The sequence below is a fragment of the Nerophis lumbriciformis genome, linkage group LG32, assembly GCF_033978685.3.
Source record: "Nerophis lumbriciformis linkage group LG32, RoL_Nlum_v2.1, whole genome shotgun sequence".
Taxonomy (NCBI): Eukaryota; Metazoa; Chordata; class Actinopteri; order Syngnathiformes; family Syngnathidae; genus Nerophis; species Nerophis lumbriciformis.
In genome coordinates, this window is record NC_084579.2 from 4,790,593 (window position 1) to 4,815,532 (window position 24,940).

General features: G+C 34.8%; 2 protein-coding genes across 2 annotated transcripts in view; one reads left to right on the forward strand and one right to left on the reverse strand.

Moving 5' to 3' along the window:
- Positions 1-271: 271 nt before the first annotated feature.
- On the reverse strand, positions 272-18,254 carry zcchc9 (zinc finger, CCHC domain containing 9). The gene is made up of 6 exons (XM_061927284.1): positions 18,129-18,254; positions 14,528-14,897; positions 14,314-14,464; positions 14,147-14,239; positions 14,018-14,086; positions 272-535 (listed from the first exon to the last, which is right to left on the reverse strand). Exons 2-6 carry the CDS (start codon positions 14,870-14,872, stop codon positions 423-425), a joined length of 771 nt encoding a protein of 256 aa, XP_061783268.1. The 5' UTR covers positions 14,873-14,897; positions 18,129-18,254; the 3' UTR covers positions 272-422.
- A 63-nt stretch (positions 18,255-18,317) lies between these two features.
- ddx56 (DEAD (Asp-Glu-Ala-Asp) box helicase 56) overlaps positions 18,318-24,940 on the forward strand; it is a 23,864-nt gene continuing 17,241 nt past the window's right edge. The window contains exons 1-5 of the mRNA XM_061927283.2: positions 18,318-18,523; positions 21,961-22,122; positions 22,198-22,352; positions 24,527-24,697; positions 24,881-24,940. The exon at positions 24,881-24,940 is cut by the window's right edge and continues 31 nt beyond it. Of these exons, the coding sequence (XP_061783267.1) occupies positions 18,467-18,523; positions 21,961-22,122; positions 22,198-22,352; positions 24,527-24,697; positions 24,881-24,940 (605 nt within the window). The 5' untranslated portion in view covers positions 18,318-18,466. The remainder of the gene's footprint in view (positions 18,524-21,960; positions 22,123-22,197; positions 22,353-24,526; positions 24,698-24,880) is intronic.

The following is a 24,940-nucleotide window of genomic DNA, read 5'->3' on the forward strand; positions in this document are numbered from 1 at the left end:
TGCTCACGCACAGAGATCTGGGAAACGGAATTTTTGGACCGGGCCGCCGACAAATGACGCTCGTGCATCACAAGTCAAGCTCCTCCTCTTCCTGCCAGCAAGACTGTGAACGCTCTTCTGCTTCTTCCTCACTGACACGTTGGCAATAATCCAAGAAAAAGATGATTGTTGATGCTGACGTCATTCAGCTTCAAGCAGCAGTCTGCGAGGTGTCACCAACCACGGCATATTTGAACAAGTTCATTATTACACACCAGATCAAAACTGAAGATCAAGGTCAGAAATCTTTATAGAGACATATTACAATAGATTATTGTAATCTGTAAATTGCAGAAGCCATGTTTTATTGGAAAAGGTACTAAAAAGGACTGAAGTTCATGGAAGAGTCAAGAATGTGTCAGGTGAGCTGTAGATCTGAGTCATCAGAAGACCACCACTTTGGTCTGCTTGGGTTTGCTTTTCTTCACCGGGACATGAACCTCCTCATGGTCTGCACTCATGTTGTTGGACAACCAACCCAACGTCAGGGAGTGACCTGGACAACAACAAAACACACTCATTTCATATCAAACACAGATCAACTACACTCAACCACTATAAAACATAGATGTACTACACTCAACCACTATAAAACATAGGTATACTACACTCAACCACTATAAAACATAGATGTACTACAGTCAACCACTATAAAACATAGGTGTAATACACTCAGTCACTATAAAACATAGATGTACTACATACACTCAGCCACTATAAAACATAGATGTACTACACTCAACCCCTATAAAACATAGATGTACTACACTCAACCACGATTAAATATAATTATAAAACACTTAACCACTATAAAACATAGATGTACTACACTCAACCACTATAAAACATAAATGGACTATACTCAACCACTATAAAACATAGATGGACTACACTCAACCACTATAAAACATAGATGTACTACAGTCAACCACTATAAAACATAGGTGTAATACACTCAGTCACTATAAAACATAGATGTACTACATACACTCAGCCACTATAAAACATAGATGTACTACACTCAACCACTATAAAACATAGATGTACTACACTCAACCACGATACAACATAGATGTACTACACTCAACCACTATACAACATAGATGTACTACACTCAACCACGATAAAACATAGGTGTACTACAGTCAACCACTATAAAACTTAGATGTACTACACTCAACCACTATAAAACATAGCTGTACTACACTCAACCACTATAAAACATATATTTAATACACTGAACCACTATAAAAACATAGATGTACTACACTCAACCACTATAAAACATAGATGGACTATACTCAACCACTATAAAACACAGATATACTACACTCAACCACTATAAAACATAGGTGTAATACACTCAGTCACTATAAAACATAGATGTACTACACTCAACCACTATAAAACATAGATATACTACACTCAACCACTATAAAACATAGATGTACTACACTCAACCACTATAAAACATAGATGTACTACAGTCAACCACTATAAAACATAGATGTACTACACTCAACCACTATAAAACATAGTGTACTACAGTCAACCACTATACAACATAGGTGTACTACACTCAACCCCTATAAAACATAGATGTACTACACTCAACCACGATTAAATATAATTATAAAACACTTAACCACTATAAAACATAGATGTACTACACTCAACCACTATAAAACATAGATGGACTATACTCAACCACTATAAAACACAGATGTACTAGACTTAAATGCAATAAAGCATAGGTGTACTACACTCAACCACTATAAAACATAGATTTACTACACTCAACCACTATAATACATAGATGGACTGCACTCAACCACTATAAAACATAGGTGTACTACACTCAACCACTATAAAACATAGATGGACTATACTCAACCACTATAAAACACAGATGTACTAGACTTAAATACAATAAAACATAGGTGTACTACACTCAACCACTATAAAACATAGCTGTACTACACTCAGCGACCATAAAACATAGATGTACTACACTCAACCACTATAAAACATAGATGTACTACACTCAATTACTATAAAACATAGCTGTACTACATTCAACCACTATAAAACATAGCTGTACTACACTCAGCCACCATAAAACATAGATGTACTACACTCAACCACTATAAAACATAGATGTACTACACTCAACCACTATAAAACATAGATTTACTACACTCAACCACTATAATACATAGATGGACTGCACTCAACCACTATAAAACATAGGTGTACTACACTCAACCACTATAAAAAATAGATGGACTATACTCAACCACTATAAAACACAGATGTACTAGACTTAAATGCAATAAAACATAGGTGTACTACACTCAACCACTATAAAACATAGCTGTACTACACTCAGCCACCATAAAACATAGATGTACTACACTCAACCACTATAAAACAGATGTACTACACTCAACCACTATAAAACATAGATGTACTACAGTCAACCACTATAAAACATAGATGTACTACACTCAACCACTATAAAACATAGATGTACTACACTCAACCACTATAAAACATAGATGTACTACACTCAACCACTATAAAACATGGCTGTACTACACTCAACCACTATAAAACATAGATGTACTACACTCAACCACTATAAAACACAGATGTACTACAGTCAACCACTATAAAACATAGCTGTACTACACTCAACCACTATAAAACATAGGTGTAATATACTCAACCACGATAAAATATAGATGTACTACAGTCAACCACTATAAAACATAGATGTACTACACTCAACCACTATAAAACATAGATGTACTACACTCAACCACTATAAAACATAGATGTACTACACTCAGCCACTATAAAACATAGGTGTACTACACTCAACCACGATAAAACATAGTTGTACTACACTCAACCACTATTAAATATAATTACAAAACACTTAACCACTATAAAACATAGATGGACTATACTCAACCACTATAAAACACAGCTGTACTAGACTTAAATGCAATAAAGCATAGGTGTACTACACTCAACCACTATAAAACATAGGTTTACTACACTCAACCACTATAATACATAGATGGACTGCACTCAACCACTATAAAACATAGATGGACTACACTCAACCACTATAAAACATAGACGTACTACACTCAACCACTATAAAACAAAAATGTACTACACTCAACCACTATAAAACATAGATGTACTACACTCAACCACTATAAAACAAAAATGTACTACACTCAACCACTATAAAACATAGATGTACTACACTCAACCACTATTAAATATAATTATAAAACACTTAACCACTATAAAACATAGGTGTACTACACTCAACCACTATAGAACATAGTTGGACTATACTCAACCACTATAAAACACAGATGTACTAGACTTAAATGCAATAAAGCATAGGTGTACTACACTCAACCACTATAAAACATAGATGTACTACACTCAACCACTATAAAACATAGCTGTACTACACTCAACCACAATAAAACATAGATGTACTACACTCAACAACTATAAAACATAGGTGTACTACACTCAACCACTATAAAACATAGGTGTACTACACTCAACCACTATAAAACATAGATGTACTACACTCAACCACTATAAAACATAGATGTACTACAGTCAACCACTATAAAACATAGGTGTAATACACTCAGTCACTATAAAACATAGATGTACTACATACACTCAGCCACTATAAAACATAGATGTACTACACTCAACCACTATAAAACATAGTTGTACTACACTCAACCACTATAAAACATAGGTGTAATACACTCAGTCACTATAAAACATAGATGTACTACACTCAACCACTATAAAACATAGCTGTACTACACTCAGCCACTATAAAACATAGATGTACTACACTCAACCACGATAAAACATAGACGTACTACACTCAACTACGATAAAACATAGATGTACTACACTCAACCACTATAAAACATAGATGGACTATACTCAACCACTATAAAACACAGATGTACTAGACTTAAATGCAATAAAGCATAGGTGTACTACACTCAACCACTATAAAACATAGATTTACTACACTCAACCACTATAATACATAGATGGACTGCACTCAACCACTATAAAACATAGGTGTACTACACTCAACCACTATAAAACATAGATGGACTATACTCAACCACTATAAAACACAGATGTACTAGACTTAAATGCAATAAAACATAGGTGTACTACACTCAACCACTATAACATAGATGTACTACACTCAACCACTATAAAACATAGGTGTACTACACTCAGCCACTATAAAACATAGGTGTAATACACTCAGTCACTATAAAACATAGCTGTACTACACTCAACCACTATAAAACATAGATGTACTACTGTCAACCACTATAAAACATAGATGTACTACACTCAACCACTATAAAACATAGCTGTACTACACTCAACCACTATAAAACATAGATGTACTACACTCAACCACTATAAAACATAGATGTACTACAGTCAACCACTATAAAACATAGGTGTAATACACTCAGTCACTATAAAACATAGATGTACTACATACACTCAGCCACTATAAAACATAGGTGTAATACACTCAGTCACTATAAAACATAGATGTACTACACTCAACCACTATAAAACATAGCTGTACTACACTCAGCCACTATAAAACATAGATGTACTACACTCAACCACGATAAAACATAGACGTACTACACTCAACTACGATAAAACATAGATGTACTACACTCAACCACTATAAAACATAGATGGACTATACTCAACCACTATAAAACACAGATGTACTAGACTTAAATGCAATAAAGCATAGGTGTACTACACTCAACCACTATAAAACATAGGTTTACTACACTCAACCACTATAATACATAGATGGACTGCACTCAACCACTATAAAACATAGATGTACTACACTCAACCACTATAAAACATAGATGGACTATACTCAACCACTATAAAACACAGATGTACTAGACTTAAATGCAATAAAACATAGGTGTACTACACTCAACCACTATAAAACATAGATGTACTACACTCAACCACTATAAAACATAGGTGTACTACACTCAGCCACAATAAAACATAGGTGTAATACACTCAGTCACTATAAAACATAGCTGTACTACACTCAACCACTATAAAACATAGATGTACTACAGTCAACCACTATAAAACATAGATGTACTACACTCAACCACTATAAAACATAGCTGTACTACACTCAACCACTATAAAACATAGATGTACTACACTCAACCATTATAAAACATAGATGTACTACAGTCAACCATTATAAAACATAGGTGTAATACACTCAGCCACTATAAAACATAGATGTACTACACTCAACCACTATAAAACATAGATGTACTACACTCAACCACTATAAAACATAGATGTACTACACTCAACCACTATAAAACATAGATGTACTACACTCAACCATTATAAAACATAGATGTACTACACTCAACCACTATAAAACATAGGTGTACTACACTCAGCCACAATAAAACATAGGTGTAATACACTCAGTCACTATAAAACATAGCTGTACTACACTCAACCACTATAAAACATAGATGTACTACAGTCAACCACTATAAAACATAGATGTACTACACTCAACCACTATAAAACATAGCTGTACTACACTCAACCACTATAAAACATAGATGTACTACACTCAACCATTATAAAACATAGATGTACTACAGTCAACCATTATAAAACATAGGTGTAATACACTCAGCCACTATAAAACATAGATGTACTACACTCAACCACTATAAAACATAGATGTACTACACTCAACCACTATAAAACATAGATGTACTACACTCAACCATTATAAAACATAGATGTACTACAGTCAACCATTATAAAACATAGGTGTAATACACTCAGCCACTATAAAACATAGATGTACTACACTCAACCGCGATAAAACATAGACGTACTACACTCAACTACGATAAAACATAGATGTACTACACTCAACCACTATAAAACATATTACAACAAAATTAATTAAAAGCAGTCTTTTTCTCACGATGTGTTGACTTTTTTCCTCATAAAATTGAGAACAATTTCTAATATTCTTTCTGTTTCTGTAATATTGCAATGTTTTTTCGTAAAATGACTACTTTTTATGTAAAATTATTACTTTTTAATGCAATATGATGACATTTGTCATAAAATTATGACTTTCAGCACAATATTGCCAATTTTTTTGTTGTTCTTGTAAAATAGTGACATTTTTTGAGTAAAATGATGACTTTTGTCATAATTTTGCCAAGTAAAATTTCGATTGTTATTATAATATTGCCAACATTTTTAAGTTTTCTTATAAAATTGTGACTTTGGTCGAGTAAAACTACGACTCTTCATAAAATTGCCAAAATGTTAAGCTTTTCTTGTAAAATTGCGACTGTTATTGAGTAAAATTCAAACTTTCATCATAATATTGCACAAATGTTTAGTTTTTCTTGTAAAATTTTGACTTGCCTTGAGTAAAATTAAACATTTTATTATAATATTGCCAAATTTCTAAATTTTTCTTGTGAAATTGTGACCTTTTTCTTGTGAAATTCCAACTCATTTTAAAATGAACTAAAAGCAGTCTTTTTCTCACAATGTGTTGACTTTTTTCCTCATAAAATTGAGAACAATTTCTAATATTCTTTCTGTTTCTGTAATTTTGCAATATTTTCTCGTAAAATTATTACTTTTTTATGTAAAATTATTACTTTTTAATGCAAAATGATGACATTTGTCATATAAAATTGTGACTTTTAGCACAATATTGCCAATTTTTTTGTTGTTCTTGTAAAATAGTGACATTTGTTGAGTAAAATGACTTTTGTCATAATTCTGCCAAGTAAAATTCCGATTGTTATAATATTACCAAAATGTTTGAGTTTTCTTAAAAAATTGTGAATTTTGTCAAGTAAAATTACGACTTTTCATAAAGTTGCCAAAAGGTTAAGCTTTTCTTGTAAAATTGCGACTGTTATTGAGTAAAATTCAAACTTTCATCATAATATTGCACAAATGTTTAGTTTTTCTTGTAAAATTTTGACTTGCCTTGAGTAAAATTACAAATTTTATTATAATACTGCCAAATTTCTAAATTTTTCTTGTGAAATTGTGACCTTTTTCTTGTGAAATTCCAACTCATTTTAAAATGAACTAAAAGCAGTCTTTTTCTCACAATGTGTTGACTTTTTTCCTCATAAAATTGAGAACAATTTCTAGTATTTTTTCTGTTTCTGTAATTTTGCAATATTTTCTCGTAAAATGATTACTTTTTTATGTAAAATTATTACTTTTTATGTAAAATTATTACTTTTTAATGCAAAATGATGACATTTGTCTTATAAAATTCTGACTTTTAGCACAATATTGCCAATTTTTTTGTTGTTCTTGTAAAATAGTGACATTTGTTGAGTAAAATGACCTTTGTCATAATTCTGCCAAGTAAAATTCCGATTGTTATAATATTACCAAAATGTTTGAGTTTTCTTAAAAAATTGTGAATTTTGTCGAGTAAAATTACGACTTTTAATAAAATTGCCAAAAGGTTAAGCTTTTCTTGTAAAATTGCGACTGTTTTTGAGTAAAATTCCAAATTTCATCATAATATTGCACAAATGTTTGGTTTTTCTTGTAAAATTTTGACTTGCCTTGAGTAAAATTACAAATTTTATTATAATACTGCCAAATTTCTAAATTTTTCTTGTGAAATTCTGACCTTTTTCTTGTGAAATTCCAACTCATTTTAAAATGAACTAAAAGCAGTCTTTTTCTCACAATGTGTTGACTTTTTTCCTCATAAAATTCAGAACAATTTCTAATATTCTTACTGTTTCTGTAATATTGCAATATTTTCTCGTAAAATGATTACTTTTTTATGTAAAATTATTACTTTTTAATGCAAAATGATGAAATTTGTCATAAAATTATGACTTTTAGCACAATATTGCCAATTTTTTTGTTGTTCTTGTAAAATAGTGACATTTGTTGAGTAAAATGATGACTTTTGTCATAATTTTGCCAAGTAAAATTCCGATTGTTATAATATTACCAAAATGTTTGAGTTTTCTTAAAAAAATTGTGAATTTTGTCAAGTAAAATTACGACTTTTCATAAAATGGCCAAAAGGTTCAGCTTTTCTTGTAAAATTGCGACTGTTATTGAGTAAAATTCCAAATTTCATCATAATATTGCACAAATGTTCAGTTATTCTTGTAAAATGTTTACTTGCCTTGAGTAAAATTACTTTTATTATAATACTGACAAAATTCTAAATTTTTCTTGTGAAATTGTGACCTTTTTCTTGTGAAATTCCAACTCATTTTAAAATGAACTAAAAGCAGTCTTTTTCTCACAATGTGTTGACTTTTTTCCTCATAAAATTGAGAACAATTTCTAATATATTTTCTGTTTCTGTAATTTTTCAATATTTTCTCGTAAAATGATTACTTTTTTATGTAAAATGATTACTTTTTAATGCAAAATTATGACATTTGTCATATAAAATTCTGACTTTTAGCACAATATTGCCAATTTTCTTGTTGTTCTTGTAAAACAGTGACATTTGTTGAGTAAAGTGAATTTTGTCATAATTCTGCCAAGTAAAATTACGATTGTTATAATATTACCAAAATGTTTGAGTTTTCTTAAAAAATTGTGAATTTTGTCAAGTAAAATTACCACTTTTCATAAAATTGCCAAAAGGTTAAGCTTTTCTTGTAAAATTGCGACTGTTATTGAGTACAATTCAAACTTTCATCATAATATTGCACAAATGTTTAGTTTTTCTTGTAAAATTTTGACTTGCCTTGAGTAAAATTACAAATTTTATTATAATACTGCCAAATTTCTAAATTTTTCTTGTGAAATTGTGACCTTTTTCTTGTGAAATTCCAACTCATTTTAAAATGAACTAAAAGCAGTCTTTTTCTCACGATGTGTTGACTTTTTTCCTCATAAAATTGAGAACAATTTCTAATATTCTTTCTGTTTCTGTAATTTTGCAATATTTTCTTGTAAAATTATTACTTTTTTATGAAAAATTACTTTTTTATGAAAAATGATTACCTTTTAATGCAAAATTATGACATATGTCATATAAAATTCTGACTTTTAGCACAATATTGCCAATTTTCTTGTTGTTCTTGTAAAATAGTGACATTTGTTGAGTAAAATGACTTTTGTCATAATTCTGCCAAGTAAAATTCCGATCGTTATAATATTACCAAAATGTTTGAGTTTTCTTAAAAAAATTGTGAATTTTGTCAAGTAAAATTACGACTTTTCATAAAATTGCCAAAAGGTTAAGCTTTTCTTGTAAAATTGCGACTGTTATTGAGTAAAATTCTAACTTTCATCATAATATTGCACAAATGTTTAGTTTTTCTTGTAAAATTTTGACTTGCCTTGAGTAAAATTAAAAATGTTATTATAATACTGCCAAATTTCTAAATTTTTCTTGTGAAATTGTGACCTTTTTCTTGTGAAATTCCAACTCATTTTAAAATGAACTAAAAGCAGTCTTTTTCTCACAATGTGTTGACTTTTTTCCTCATAAAATTGAGAACAATTTCTAGTATTTTTTCTGTTTCTGTAATTTTGCAATATTTTCTCGTAAAATTATTACTTTTTTATGTAAAATTATTACTTTTTAATGCAAAATGATGACATTTGTCATATAAAATTGTGACTTTTAGCACAATATTGCCAATTTTTTTGTTGTTCTTGTAAAATAGTGACATTTGTTGAGTAAAATGACTTTTGTCATAATTCTGCCAAGTAAAATTCCGATTGTTATAATATTACCAAAATGTTTGAGTTTTCTTAAAAAATTGTGAATTTTGTCAAGTAAAATTACGACTTTTCATAAAATTGCCAAAAGGTTAAGCTTTTCTTGTAAAATTGCGACTGTTATTGAGTAAAATTCAAACTTTCATCATAATATTGCACAAATGTTTAGTTTTTCTTGTAAAATTTTGACTTGCCTTGAGTAAAATTACAAATTTTATTATAATACTGCCAAATTTCTAAATTTTTCTTGTGAAATTGTGACCTTTTTCTTGTGAAATTCCAACTCATTTTAAAATGAACTAAAAGCAGTCTTTTTCTCACAATGTGTTGACTTTTTTCCTCAAAAAATTGAGAACAATTTCTAATATTTTTTCTGTTTCTGTAATTTTGCAATATTTTCTCGTAAAATTATTACTTTTTTATGTAAAATTATTACTTTTTAATGCAAAATTATGACATATGTCATGTAAAATTCTGACTTTTAGCACAATATTGCCATTTTTTTGTTGTTCTTGTAAAATAGTGACATTTGTTGAGTAAAATGACTTTTGTCATAATTCTGCCAAGTCAAATTCCAATTGTTATAATATTACCAAAATGTTTAAGTTTTCTTAAAAAATTGTGACTTTTGTCGAGTAAAATTACGACTTTTCATAAAGTTGCCAAAAGGTTAAGCTTTTCTTGTCAAATTGCGACTGTTATTGAGTAAAATTCAAACTTTCATCATAATATTGCACAAATGTTTAGTTTTTCTTGTAAAATTTTGACTTGCCTTGAGTAAAATTACAAATTTTATTATAATACTGCCAAATTTCTAAATTTTTCTTGTGAAATTGTGACCTTTTTCTTGTGAAATTCCAACTCATTTTAAAATGAACTAAAAGCAGTCTTTTTCTCACAATGTGTTGACTTTTTTCCTCATAAAATTGAGAACAATTTCTAGTATTTTTTCTGTTTCTGTAATTTTGCAATATTTTCTCGTAAAATGATTACTTTTTTATGTAAAATAATTACTTTTTAATGCAAAATTATTACTTTTTAATGCAAAATGATGACATTTGTCATATAAAATTCTGACTTTTAGCACAATATTGCCAATTTTTTTGTTGTTCTTGTAAAATAGTGAATTTGTCGAGTAAAATGACTTTTGTCATAATTCTGCAAAGTAAAATTCCGATCGTTATAATATTACCAAAATGTTTAAGTTTTCTTGAAAAAATTGTGAATTTTGTCAAGTAAAATTACGACTTTTCATAAAATGGCCAAAAGGTTAAGCTTTTCTTGTAAAATTGCGACTGTTATTGAGTAAAATTCCAAATTTCATCATAATATTGCACAAATGTTCAGTTTTTCTTGTAAAATGTTGACTTGCCTTGAGTAAAATTACGACTTTTATTATAATACTGCCAAATTTCTAAATTTTTCTTGTGAAATTGTGACCTTTTTCTTGTGAATTCCCAACTAATTTTTCACAACAAGCTTTTTTTATATTTGCATCGTATGTATAAATTATTAATGTTGCAAATACACTTCTTTATATATCTAGAAAGGGTGGTTCCAAAGAAGTCATCTTAATTCAATGTAAAATTGCCTGACAAAATGTGATTCAACGTAATATTTTGATATTTACACACGCATATTTGATTATGGGCATTGAAATACCCTTTACAAAGCTAAAATCTACCCAAACGACCACTTTGATGCTGCCCAAAATAATTTTCAAGTAATATTTTGATAATGACACATCTTAACTCTGCCTATTTGACTAAAATACCCTTATGGGCATTACATATATCAAAATCAAGTACCTACTGTACTGTTTACTTGTTGAAATACCCTTCAGATCCATTTTTGGGAGCAGCAAAGTGGTCGTTTGGGTAGATATTTGCTCTAAAAAGGGTATTTCAACAAGTAAACAGTACAGTAGGTACTTGATATTGACTATGTGATAAACATAAGGGTATTGTAGTAAAATATGCAGAGATGAGATGTGTCAGTGGTCCTCGTCAGCCAGAGAACTTTGATTTTGGGGCGGCAGCAGTAAAGTTTAGATCCATAAAGGAAAGAAGAAAGTGAATGAATGTTTATAAGTGATTACATTTATAAAATGTGTTTTCTTTGTATTATTTTTTTTTAATGAATTAAGTACCGTATTTTCCGCACTATTAGCCGCACCTAAAAACCACAAATTTACTCAAAAGCTGACAGTGCGGCTTTTAACCCGGTGCGCTTTATATATGGATTAATATTAAGATTCATTTTCATAAAGTTTCGGTCTCGCAACTACGGTAAACAGCCGCCATCTTTTTTCCCTGTAGAAGAGGAAGTGCTTCTTCTTCTACGCAAGCAACCGCCAAGGTAAGCACCCGCCCCCATAGAACAGGAAGCGCTTCTTCTTCTACTGTAAGCAACCACCCGCCCGCGTAGAAGAAGAAAAAGCGCGTGGATATTACCGTACGTTTCATTTCCTTTGTGTGTTTACATCTGTAAAGACCACAAAATGGCTCCTACTAAGCGACAGGGATCCGGTTCATGAAAAGACGCAATCTCTCCACCCGCACACGGATTACTATTTCACAGCAACTGCCTAAAGACTTTCAAGAAAAGCTGGCTACTTTCCGTGCATATTGTAAAAACAAGATAGCTGAAAAAAAGATCCGGCCAGAGAACATTATCAACATGGACGAGGTTCCACTGACTTTTGATATTCCTGTGAACCGCACTGTGGATACAACGGGAGCACGTACGGTGAATATTCGCACCACAGGGAATGAGAAGTCATCCTTCACTGTGGTTCTAGCTTGCCATGCTAATGGCCAGAAACTTCCACCCATGGTGATATTCAAAAGGAAGACCTTGCCAAAAGAGACCTTTCCAGCCGGCGTCATCATAAAAGCTAACTCGAAGGGATGGATGAAGAAAAGATGAGCGAGTGGTTAAGGTAAGTTTAAGTTTACGCGAAGAGGCCGGGTGGCTTTTTTCACGCAGCTCCGTCCATGTTGATATACGACTCCATGCGCGCCCACATCACGCTGGTTTTTAATATATTATTAAAGTTTGACTGACCTATCTGACTGTTTTTTTTACATTCCTTTAGCGCAGTTAGATACGGCTTATAACACGGGGCGGCTTATAGGTGGACAAAGTTTTGAAATATGCCGTTCATTGAAGGCGCGGCTTATAACCCAGGGCGCCTTATGGTGCGGAAAATACGGTAACGTTTATGACAACATTTGTCCAAAACACAATATAGAATGTTAGAAATAACAGGAGAATGCATACATTTACCCCAAAACTTTACTGTGGGATCCCATTTTGATGACTTGATGGGGTCTCTGGGACCCCATTTTGAAAATTCCTAGCGCAAACACTGACTATATTGTCTATAGAGCGTTTTCTATTGGGGCTCCAGTACTATGGAATGTCCTCCCTGTAACAATTAGAGATGCTACCTCAGTAGAAGCATTTAAGTCCCATCTTAAAACTCATTTGTATACTCTAGCCTTTAAATAGCCCCCCTGTTAGACCAGTTGATCTGCCGTTTCTTTTCTTTTCTCCTCTGCTCCCCTTTTCCTTGTGGAGGTGGGGGGGGGCACAGGTCCGGTGGCCATGGATGAAGTGCTGGCTGTCCAGAGTCGGGACCCGGGTTGGACCGCTCGCCTGTGCGCTGACCGCTCGGGATGGTTTCCTGCTGGCCCCACTATGGACTGGACTCTTACTATTATGTTGGATCCACTATGGACTGGACTCTCACAATATTATGTCAGACCCACTCGACATCCATTGCTTTCGGTCTCCCCTAGAGGGGGGGGGGGGTTACCCACATATGCGGTCCTCTCCAAGGTTTCTCATAGTCATTCACATCGACGTCCCACTGGGGTGAGTTTTTCCTTGCCCTTATGTGGGCTTTGTACTGAGGATGTCGTTGTGGCTTGTGCAGCCCTTTGAGACACTTGTGATTTAGGGCTATATAAATAAACATTGATTGATTGATTGACTATATTGTCGACAAATATGATTGTCGGAGATAAATATCGTCGACAATGTCGGCCCTACTCTGTGGTGCTGTTAGAATCCCGATGGTGGAGTGGACTGAACTCACTTGAGGCCTGATGTTCTGGACAGTCCTTCTGGAAATGTTCCACTGACCCACACTCTCGACAACTTCCTCCTGGGAATAAAGCAAAGAGTCAAAGCCAAGAAGAGTCCGTGCGTCTTCTAGCTGGACTACCTTGAGGGTAGACTCCTCTGGGGTTGTCGGGGCAGGACCGTGACAGATGTCCCGTCTGACCGCAGATGAAGCACTTGGCGTACGGGTAGTCACCTGACAAACACGACCAACGTTAAAGACCTTTTCTGATGTTTACAATAAAAATGAAATGAACAGCGTCTCCTCACCGACAGCCGGGTCCACTTTAGCTCTGCACCTCTGGATCTCGTGCTCGGTGGAGCCGCAGCGGTAACAGATGCCTCGACCCATTTCCTGGTCCCGCTCGGCCTCGGGACAGTCCGCCAGGCCGTGACCTGGCTTCCTGCAGTTGAAGCACAGCTGCAAACACACAAAAGCTTAACAAACTTCGCCAATAACACAAATAAATGTTTGATAAGTCACCATTTTATTCTTCTTGTCGTTCTGCCTCTTCAACCTCCTGTCTTCTCTCCTCCTGTCTTTCTTCAACGCCACCTCCACCTCCTCCCTCAGCTCCTGTCCGTCTCCTTCAGGCAGCCGCTGTCCACTCTGGTGCAAATAATCCAGGAAACCGTTTACGTCCTCGTTGGTGTAGTCCTTCTTCTTTTTGTTTGGCTTCTTCACTGCGGAGCCGCCAGGCTGAGTTCCTCTGACGTGGCTCCTCTGAGGTTCTTCTTTGGAACCTTCTTTTGCCTTCAGCTGACCCCACGGAGTCGCCTCTGCAGGCTTGTTCTTGTGGATGTTGTTGGCTCTTGCCCACCTCGTCATGGCTGATCCTCCTCACAAAGTGTATCTTATGAAGAGGATGGAGCGAAAGATAGAATAGAATAGAATAGAAAGTACTTTATTGATCCCTGGGCGAAATTCAGCACCACAGTTCGCTCACAATAGACAATAAACACTTAGGTATTTTTTACATGTGAATAATATAAATACAGTCTATTATACATCATTATTTACATGTGAATAATATAAATACAGTCTATTATACAGCATTATTCACATGTGAATAATATAAATACAGTCTATTATACAGCATTATTCACATGTGAATAATATAAATACAGTCTATTATACAGCATTATTCACATGTGAATAACATAAAAACAGTCTATTATACAGCATTATTCACATTTGAATAATATAAATACAGTCTATTATACAGCATTATTCACATGTGAATAACATAAATACAGTCTAGTATACAGCATTATTCACATGTGAATAATATAAATACAGTCTAGTATACAGCATTATTCATATGTGAATAATATAAATACAGTCTATTATACAGCATTATTCACATGTGAATAACATAAATACAGTCTATTATACAGCATTATTCACATGTGAATAACATAAATACAGTCTATTATACAGCATTATTCACATGTGAATAACATAAATACAGTCTATTATACAGCATTATTCACATGTGAATAATATAAATAAAGTCTATTATACAGCATTATCCACATGTGAATAACATAAATACAGTCTATTATACAGCATTATTCACATGTGAATGACACAAATACAGTCTATTATACAGCATTATTCACATGTGAATAATATAAATACAGTCTATTATACAGCATTATTCACATGTGAATAATATAAATACAGTCTATTACACAGCATTATTCACATGTGAATAATATAAATAGTCTATTATACAGCATTATTCACATGTGAATAACATAAAAACAGTCTATTATACAGCATTATTCACATGTGAATAATATAAATACAGTCTATTATACAGCATTATCCACATGTGAATAACATAAAAACAGTCTATTATACAGCATTATTCACATGTGAATAATATAAATACAGTCTATTATACAGCATTATCCACATGTGAATAACATAAATACAGTCTATTATACAGCATTATTCACATGTGAATGACACAAATACAGTCTATTATACAGCATTATTCACATGTGAATAACATAAATACAGTCTATTATCCAGCATTATTCACATGTGAATAATATAAATACAGTCTATTACACAGCATTATTCACATGTGAATAATATAAATACAGTCTATTATACAGCATTATTCACATGTGAATAATATAAATACAGTCTATTATACAGCATTATTCACATGTGAATAATATAAATACAGTCTATCATACAGCATTATTCACATGTGAATAATATAAATACAGTCTAGTATACAGCATGATTCACATGTGAATAATATAAATACAGTCTATTATCCAGCATTATTCACATGTGAATAATATAAATACAGTCTATTATACAGCATTATTCACATGTGAATAATATAAATACAGTCTATTATACAGCATTATTCACATGTGAATAATATAAATACAGTCTATTATACAGCATTATTCACATGTGAATAACATAAATACAGACTATTATACAGCATTATTCACATGTGAGTAACATAAATACAGTCTATTATACAGCATTATCTACATGTGAATAACATAAATACAGTCTATTATACAGCATTATTCACATGTGAATAACATAAATACAGTCTATTATACAGCATTATTCACATGTGAATAACAAAAACAGTCTATTATACATTATTCACATGTGAATAATATAAATACAGTCTATTATACAGCATTATCCACATGTGAATAACATAAAAACAGTCTATTATACAGCATTATTCACATGTGAATAACATAAATATAGTCTATTATACAGCATTATTCACATGTGAATGACACAAATACAGTCTATTATACAGCATTATTCACATGTGAATAATATAAAAACAGTCTATTATACAGCATTATTCACATGTGAATAACATAAAAACAGTCTATTATACAGCATTATTCACATGTGAATAACATAAAAACAGTCTATTATACAGCATTATTCACATGTGAATAACATAAAAACAGTCTATTATACAGCATTATTCACATGTGAATAATATAAATACAGTCTATTATACAGCATTATTCACATGTGAATGACATAAATACAGTCTATTATCCAGCATTATTCACATGTGAATGACACAAATACAGTCTATTATACAGCATTATTCACATGTGAATAACATAAATACAGTCTATTATACAGCATTATTCACATGTGAATAACATAAATACAGTCTATTATACAGCATTATTCACATGTGAATAACATAAAAACAGTCTATTATACAGCATTATTAACATGTGAATAACATAAAAACAGTCTATTATACAGCATTATTCACATGTGAATAATATAAATACAGTCTATTATACAGCATTATTCACATGTGAATAACATAAATAGAGTCTATTATACAGCATTATTCACATGTGAATAATATAAATACAGTCTATTATACAGCATTATTCACATGTGAATACGGTAATATAAATACAGTCTATTATACAGCATTATTCACATGTGAATAATATAAATACAGTCTATTATACAGCATTATTCACATGTGAATAATATAAATACAGTCTATTATCCAGCATTATTCACATGTGAATAATATAAATACAGTCTATTATACAGCATTATTCACATGTGAATAATATAAATACAGTCTATTATACAGCATTATTCACATGTGAATAATATAAATACAGTCTATTATACAGCATTATTCACATGTGAATAATATAAATACATTATACATTTACAGTACATGTACAGTCAAAAGGAACATATGCATTATACAGTCTGGTGGCTGTACATCCAGCCATACTAATAGTAAGGAAGCAGGTGGAAATGAAGTATTCTGACACATCAAGTAAACCACATCAGTAAAACCTTAAGTTAGAGATTTAGGTCAAATGTTTACAAATTCCCAAGGAACTGCCTACTATCAAAGTCAACTCGGGTCCCATCTGTCTACTCTGAGTTAGCCTTAGCACGCTGCTAAGTGCGTATGTCATTGTTTTGGTGATAAACGTAAACCAAATGCCTCGCTGAGAATGAATATTAAATATTAAATGTTAGTTTGTTGTGGTTTAATAGTCTCAATTCAGCGAGAAAAACACATAATTACCTGGTGAAGTTAATTTTCCATGTGTATGTTTTCCCGGAAGTGGAGTTTTCTTCTTCTCTGCTTGAAGCGCAGTCTAACACGGGGATAATGCGCACTAGCGCCGCCCTGTGCTTTCAAATGAAGCGGAGTATTTGTATTAATATAAGTCGAGTTCATCTTCTTATTAATGACTCTTGTTCGTTTCTGATATACGTTGTCTCTCAAAAAGCATAGTAGGCAGGGGGAAAGTCAACATTTCCCTTTTTTTCCCCGTAAAGTGTGTGAAACACAGAGACACGTAAATGCGTCATGACGTGTAATCTGTGCGACGCACGTGCACGTGAAACGGAGAAGAAGCGATGGCGACGGACAGGCTGCAATTTCACGAAATGGGTCTTGACGACCGTCTTTTAAAGGTAAAAAAAAAGCTTGTGTTGTTGTTTCAAATGTTAAATAATATTAAATTGCTACTTTGAAGCGAAAAACGAAGAGGTGAGCGGAAGAAACGCGACGTGTACCTCTTCACTGACCTGTCTGTAATGTAAACAGTACTAACTTTCCGATGTTCTCTTCAAAACATAATTATATGTATCAATAAAGTACTGTAATTTTTCTTACTAAATGTATTATTTCTTTCTATTTTGGGAGAAAACAAATATATGTACTCCATGTAATCGCACATTATGTCAACTTAAGTATTGTCTAATTATGCAAAAATATATTACCAAACATTCAAACCGATTTTTAAAAATAAATAAATACTAATAATAATGATTTCAAAGCAAGTTATCCATCAAAATCGTGCAATGTAAAAGTAGCGATAGATATCATGGTAAAAATTGACTGCGGTTTTTACAGCATTTTTCTCTAAATGAATAAAACAGTACTTTTTTTTTACTGTAATAAATTGTGGTGTTGTTTTGGCATTTACAGTAATACACCGAAGAATCTACAATTGTTGATTTGCGGTAAGAACAAACTGCAGCTCAGGTGCCAACATTTTACTGTAAAAACAGTAAAAAAAAACAAATGTCAATTTTACAGTAAAATTATGGCAACTGAGCTGCCTTTTTTAAACCATAAAAACAGCAGTACTGTTTTTCCATTTACATGTAATATACAATTACCGTATTTTTCGGAGTATAAGTCGCTCCGGAGTAAGGCTGAAACGATGCGTCGACGTAGTCGACGTCATCGGTTACGTAAATACGTCGACGCCGTTTTTGTGCGTCGGCGCGTCGCATATTTACGTCACACTACTTTACTGTCATGGCGGAGCGCAAAGCAGACGATGCGAGCGAGGGGAAAAAAGCACGCCAAAAGTCGTCAAAAGTGTCGGAGTATTTCAATAAACGGCCTAATAATGTTGTTGTATGCACACTGTGTCGAGCGGAAATGGCCTATCATAGCAGCACAACGGCTATGAACGAACATTTGAAAAGAAAACCCCCGACAGCGTTCTTGCCATCACCATCAACAAGTCAATCGTCCGCGTGCGTATACGTTGTCATTATTACACAAAAACATGAATGTGTCATTTGTATCTGCGTTGTAAATTCATAAACTAAAGCACCGTTTCGCTCTGAGAGGCGCGTTTGGCGTGCCTGTTCAGTGTTTACAAAGACGCGCTCCTCTTTAACGCTGTGGAGAGGCGGCGGCGGCGAGCGAGCGGCGAGGCGGGGCGCGCCGGGAGCGACGCCGCAAACGTGCCCAGGTGCGCGATCCGCGCAGTTGGAGGAGAAAAGACTTTGTGTAAAATTAAAAAATTGTAAACCTGGCAAAGCCGTCTGGCGTTCAGTCTGTCGGTCCTGAAAGAACCCCACGGCACAAGACGTGTCACAAACGCTAACGTTAATTAGTTGTGCAAATACCTTTTACAACATTAACAGTTACATATACTATGTACAAACCAACAATTAACTTTCACTTTAATCATACTATCATTGTTGTGTTATTAAGCAAAATAAGCAATACTTTTACTTTTGTTGAAATGTTTACACTGTACACTTTTTTGTATTGGATGTTTAGCTTTATTTTTGCACATTTTAGCAAATAAGCAATACTTTTACTTTTGTTGAAATGTTTACACTTGTTACAGAATATTTCCGTTTTGCACTTTTTTGTATTGGATGTTTATCTTTATTTTTGCACATTTTAAAGCAAAATAAGCAATACTTTTACTTTTGAAATGCTTATACTATTCCAGAATATTAAGATTTGCACTGGATGTTTACTTTTATATTTGCACATTAAAAAGCAAATAAGCTACTTTTAATTTTGTTAAATGTTAAAAGTTTTAAATGTTTACATTGTTACAGAATATTTTGTCATGTTGTTGTCAATGTTGACTGACTAGTGGCCATACTTTTTTTTTGTAAATAAAAGCCATGCCTTTTGAAAAAACTGGCCTACATTTATTTTTTCCTCATTTTAAATAAAAAGAAAAAATAATCTATAGATTAATCGAAAAAATAATCTATAGATTAACCGATTAATCGAAAAAATAATCTATAGATTAATCGATAGAAAAATAATCGTTAGCTGCAGCCCATAAGTCGCACCGGCTGAAAATGCATAATAAAGAAGGATAAAAACATATATAAGTCGCATTTTTGGGGGAATTTTTTTTGATAAAACCCAGCACCAAGAATAGACATTTGAAAGGCAATTTAAAATAAATAAAGAATAGTGAACAACAGGCTGAATAAGTGTACGTTATGACGCATAAACAACCAACTGAGAACGTGCCTGGTATGTTAATGTAACATATCATGGTAAGAGTCATTCAAATAACTATAACATATAGAACATGCTATACGTTTACCAAACAATCTGTCACTCCTAATCGCTAAATCCCATGAAATCTTATACGTCTAGTCCAGGGGTCGGCAACCCGCGGCTCCGGAGCCGTATGCGGCTCTTTGATCACTCTGATGCGGCTCAGCTGCATACTTGCCGACCCTCCCGATTTTCCCGGGAGATTTCCGGATTTCGGTGCCTCTCGCAGAAAACTCCCGGGATTAATATTCTCCGATTTTCACCCTAACAATAATAATAAGGGCGTGCCATGATGGTACAGCATTTAGCGCCCTCTACAATTTGTATAAACAGCGTGCCAGCCCAGCCTTTTGTTGTATGCATCTTCTACTTGCACACGCAAGTGACAGCAAGGCATACTTGGTCAACAGCCACACAGGTTACACTGACGGTGGCCATATAAAACAACTTTAAAACTCTTACTAATAATGCGCCACACTTTGAACCAAAACCAAACAAGAATGACAAACACATTTCGGGAGAACATCTGCACCTTAACACAACATAAACACAACAGAACAAATACCCAGAATCCCATGCAGCCCTGACTCTTCCGGGCTACATTATACACCCCTGCTACCGCCAAACCCCGCCCCCACCCCAACCCTGCTCCCCCACACATCAACACCCCCCTCACCCCCGCCCCTCCGTGTGTCGGTTGAGGTGGGCAGGGTTTGGTAGCGGGGGTGTATAATGTAGCCCGGAAGAGTTAAGGCTGCATGGAATTCTGGGTATTTGTTCTAAAAATACGGTAATTAAATTTGATTTATTTATAATTTTTTATAAATATTTTAATATTTAATATAAATATTTTATATATTTATACATTTAATTAAATTTACATTAATATACACTACATTTTGAGGTGAAATTATTGCAACTTACCATATTTTTTTTTTACATTTTAGTTTGGAAAAAAAAACGACTAATAAAATGCATAGCAAATTGTGTAATAACAGTTAGAAGCGGCCCTCTGGGGCCAAACATAACTGCGATGTGGCCCTCAGTAAAAACCACTTTGACACCTCTGATCTAGGCGGTGGCTGATCTCGGTTGGTCCCTGCCCACCTTGATCCAGGAGAAAGCCATCCCCCTGGCTATGGAGGGCAAAGACATTCTGGCCCGGGCAAGGACCGGCTCGGGAAAAACTGCTGCTTATGCAATACCTGTCATCCAGCGCATCCTGGCCTCCAAACAGGTGCCGCACAGCAATCAACCGCAGGACCCAAAATAGAACTGTTGTGACTTTTTCCCCCTCTCTTCTTGTCTTCAGACTGTCCGCGCGCAGGAAGTGAGAGCTCTGGTCCTGATTCCCACCAAAGAACTCGGCCACCAGGTCCAGACCATGATGAGACAGTTGACTGCGTATTGTTCCAGGGACGTCCGTGTGGCAGACATCTCTGGCAGGGCAGACGTATCCGCGCAAAGGTCAGTATAATATTTATAACATGGTACTGGACAAGGAAACATTTGGTTCAGTTAGGGCTGCATCAAAATCATGATTAGTTTACCTTTTATCTTGATTTTGGTTAAAGATGGATTATCCCACTATTATCAGGTTCAAACACTGATGACATCTGTTAAACAGACAAGAAGCAAGGAATCATGCAGAGACAGAATTACATTTAGCTCAATGAGGAGAGACGTTTTGGGCTGTACTCTTAAATAAATAAATGATAAATGGGTTATGCTTGTATAGCGCTTTTCTACCTTCAAGGTACTCAAAGCGCTTTGACAGTATTACCACATTCACCCATTCACACACACATTCACACACTGATGGCGGGAGCTGCCATGCAAGGCGCTAACCAGCAGCCATCAGGAGCAAGGGGTGAAGTGTCTTGCCCAAGGACACAACGGACGTGACTAGGATGGTAGAAGGGTCCAGCCTTTGACTGATATTTTCTACTCTTCCCCACTTTCCAATTATCACCTTTTTCCCACCTTTTTAAGGAGCGCCGTAAGTGGCTGATCCGTTGGCGGTCCCGTCTTGTCTCCCTGTAACATATGTCTGCTCTTAGTGGGACTGTGCCGAAAATGTAATTTCAGTTCTTATGTGTCTTGTACCGTATTTTCCGCACCATAAGCCGCCCTGGGTTATAAGCCGCGCCTTCAATGAACGGCATATTTCAAAACTTTGTCCACCTTTAAGCCTCCCCGTGTTATAAGCCGCATCTAACTGCGCTAAAGGAATGTCAAAAAAACAGTCAGATAGGTCAGTCAAACTTTAATAATATATTAAAAACCAGCGTGATGTGGGCGCGCATGGAGTCGTATATCAACATGGACGGAGCTGCGTGAAAAAAGCCACCCGGCCTCTTCGCGTAAACTTACCTTAACCACTCGCTCATCTTTTCTTCATCCGTCCATCCCTTCGAGTTAGCTTTTATGATGACGCCGGCTGGAAAGGTCTCTTTTGGCAAGGTCTTCCTTTTGAATATCACCATGGGTGGAAGTTTCTGGCCATTAGCATGGCAAGCTAGAACCACAGTGAAGGATGACTTCTCATTCCCTGTGGTGCGAATATTCACCGTACGTGCTCCCGTTGTATCCACAGTGCGGTTCACAGGAATATCAAAAGTCAGTGGAACCTCGTCCATGTTAATAATGTTCTCTGGCCGGATCTTTTTTTCAGCTATCTTGTTTTTACAATATGCACGGAAAGTAGCCAGCTTTTCTTGAAAGTCTTTAGGCAGTTGCTGTGAAAAAGTAGTCCGTGTGCGGATGGAGAGATTGCGTCTTTTCATGAACCGGAAACCTGTCGCTTAGTAGGAGCCATTTTGTGGTCTTTACAGATGTAAACACACAAAGGAAATGAAACGTAATATCCGCGCGCTTCTTCTTCTATGGGGGCGGGTGGTTGCTTACAGTAGAAGAAGAAGCGCTTCCTGTTCTATGGGGGCGGGTGCTTACCTTGGCGGTTGCTTGCGTAGAAGAAGAAGCACTTCCTCTTCTACGGGGAAAAAAGATGGCGGCTGTTTACCGTAGTTGCGAGACCGAAACTTTATGAAAATGAATCTTAATATTAATCCATATATAAAGCGCACCGGGTTATAAGCCGCACTGTCAGCTTTTGAGTAAATTTGTGGTTTTTAGGTGCGGCTAATAGTGCGGAAAATACGGTACATGTTAAATAATGGACAATAATAAAGAATCCTGAATCCATCCTGAAGGTCTTTAAGGATGGGCGGCATGGCGTAGTGGGTAGAGCAACCGTGCCAGAAACCTGAGGGTTGCAGGTTCGCTCCCCGCCTCTTACCATCCAAAAAATCGCTGCCGTTGTGTCCTTGGGCGGGACACTTCACCCTTTGCCCCCGGTGCCACTCACACCAGTGAATTGAATGATGAATGATAGGTGGTGGTCGGAGGGGCCGTTGGCGCAAATTGCAGCCACGCTTCCGTCAGTCTACCCCAGGGCAGCTGTGGCTATATAAGTAGCTTACCACCACCAGGTGTGAATGATTGATGGGTTCTACATGTAAAGCGACTTTGGGTACTTAGAAAAGCGCTATATAAATCCCAGTTATTATTATTATTATTATTAAGGATCATAGCTATTACACTATTAATATGCCACTTCCTGAATGTTCTTGTCTGGACAGACCCATCTTGATGGAAAAGCCCGACGTGGTTGTGGGGACGCCGTCGCGTGTGTTGGCCCACGTCACTGCACAAAACCTGGTCCTGCACTCGTCGCTGGAGATGCTGGTGGTGGACGAGGCCGACCTGCTCTTCTCCTTTGGCTTTGAGGCCGACCTGAAGAACCTGCTGTGGTGAGAGAAGACCCAACTGTCATTGTTTCATTTTTATAGTCAAGCTTATGTTCCTAGTGGTTCTCGATTTACAGTTTAATGTCATCACTCCTCTCCGTTCGAGGTGAACGTGATAATAATAATAATAATAATAATAATGGATGCAGTCATACAGACACAAGTTAAGTGTGATTCTTGTTGCAGCCACTTGCCAAAGATCTACCAGTCCTTCCTCATGTCAGCAACCTTCAGTGAGGATGTTCA

What these genes read in the sequence shown, in the direction of transcription:
- zcchc9 (XM_061927284.1), bottom strand. Translation starts at nt 14,872, where the DNA reads ATGACGAGGTGGGCAAGAGCCAACAACATCCACAAGAACAAGCCTGCA. An exon ending in ACGACAAGAAGAATAAAATG is followed by an intron (nt 14,465 to 14,527) that starts GTGACTTATCAA and finishes GTGTGTTTGCAG; the next exon opens with CTGTGCTTCAACTGCAGGAA. An exon ending in TAAAGTGGACCCGGCTGTCG is followed by an intron (nt 14,240 to 14,313) that starts GTGAGGAGACGC and finishes CGTGTTTGTCAG; the next exon opens with GTGACTACCCGTACGCCAAG.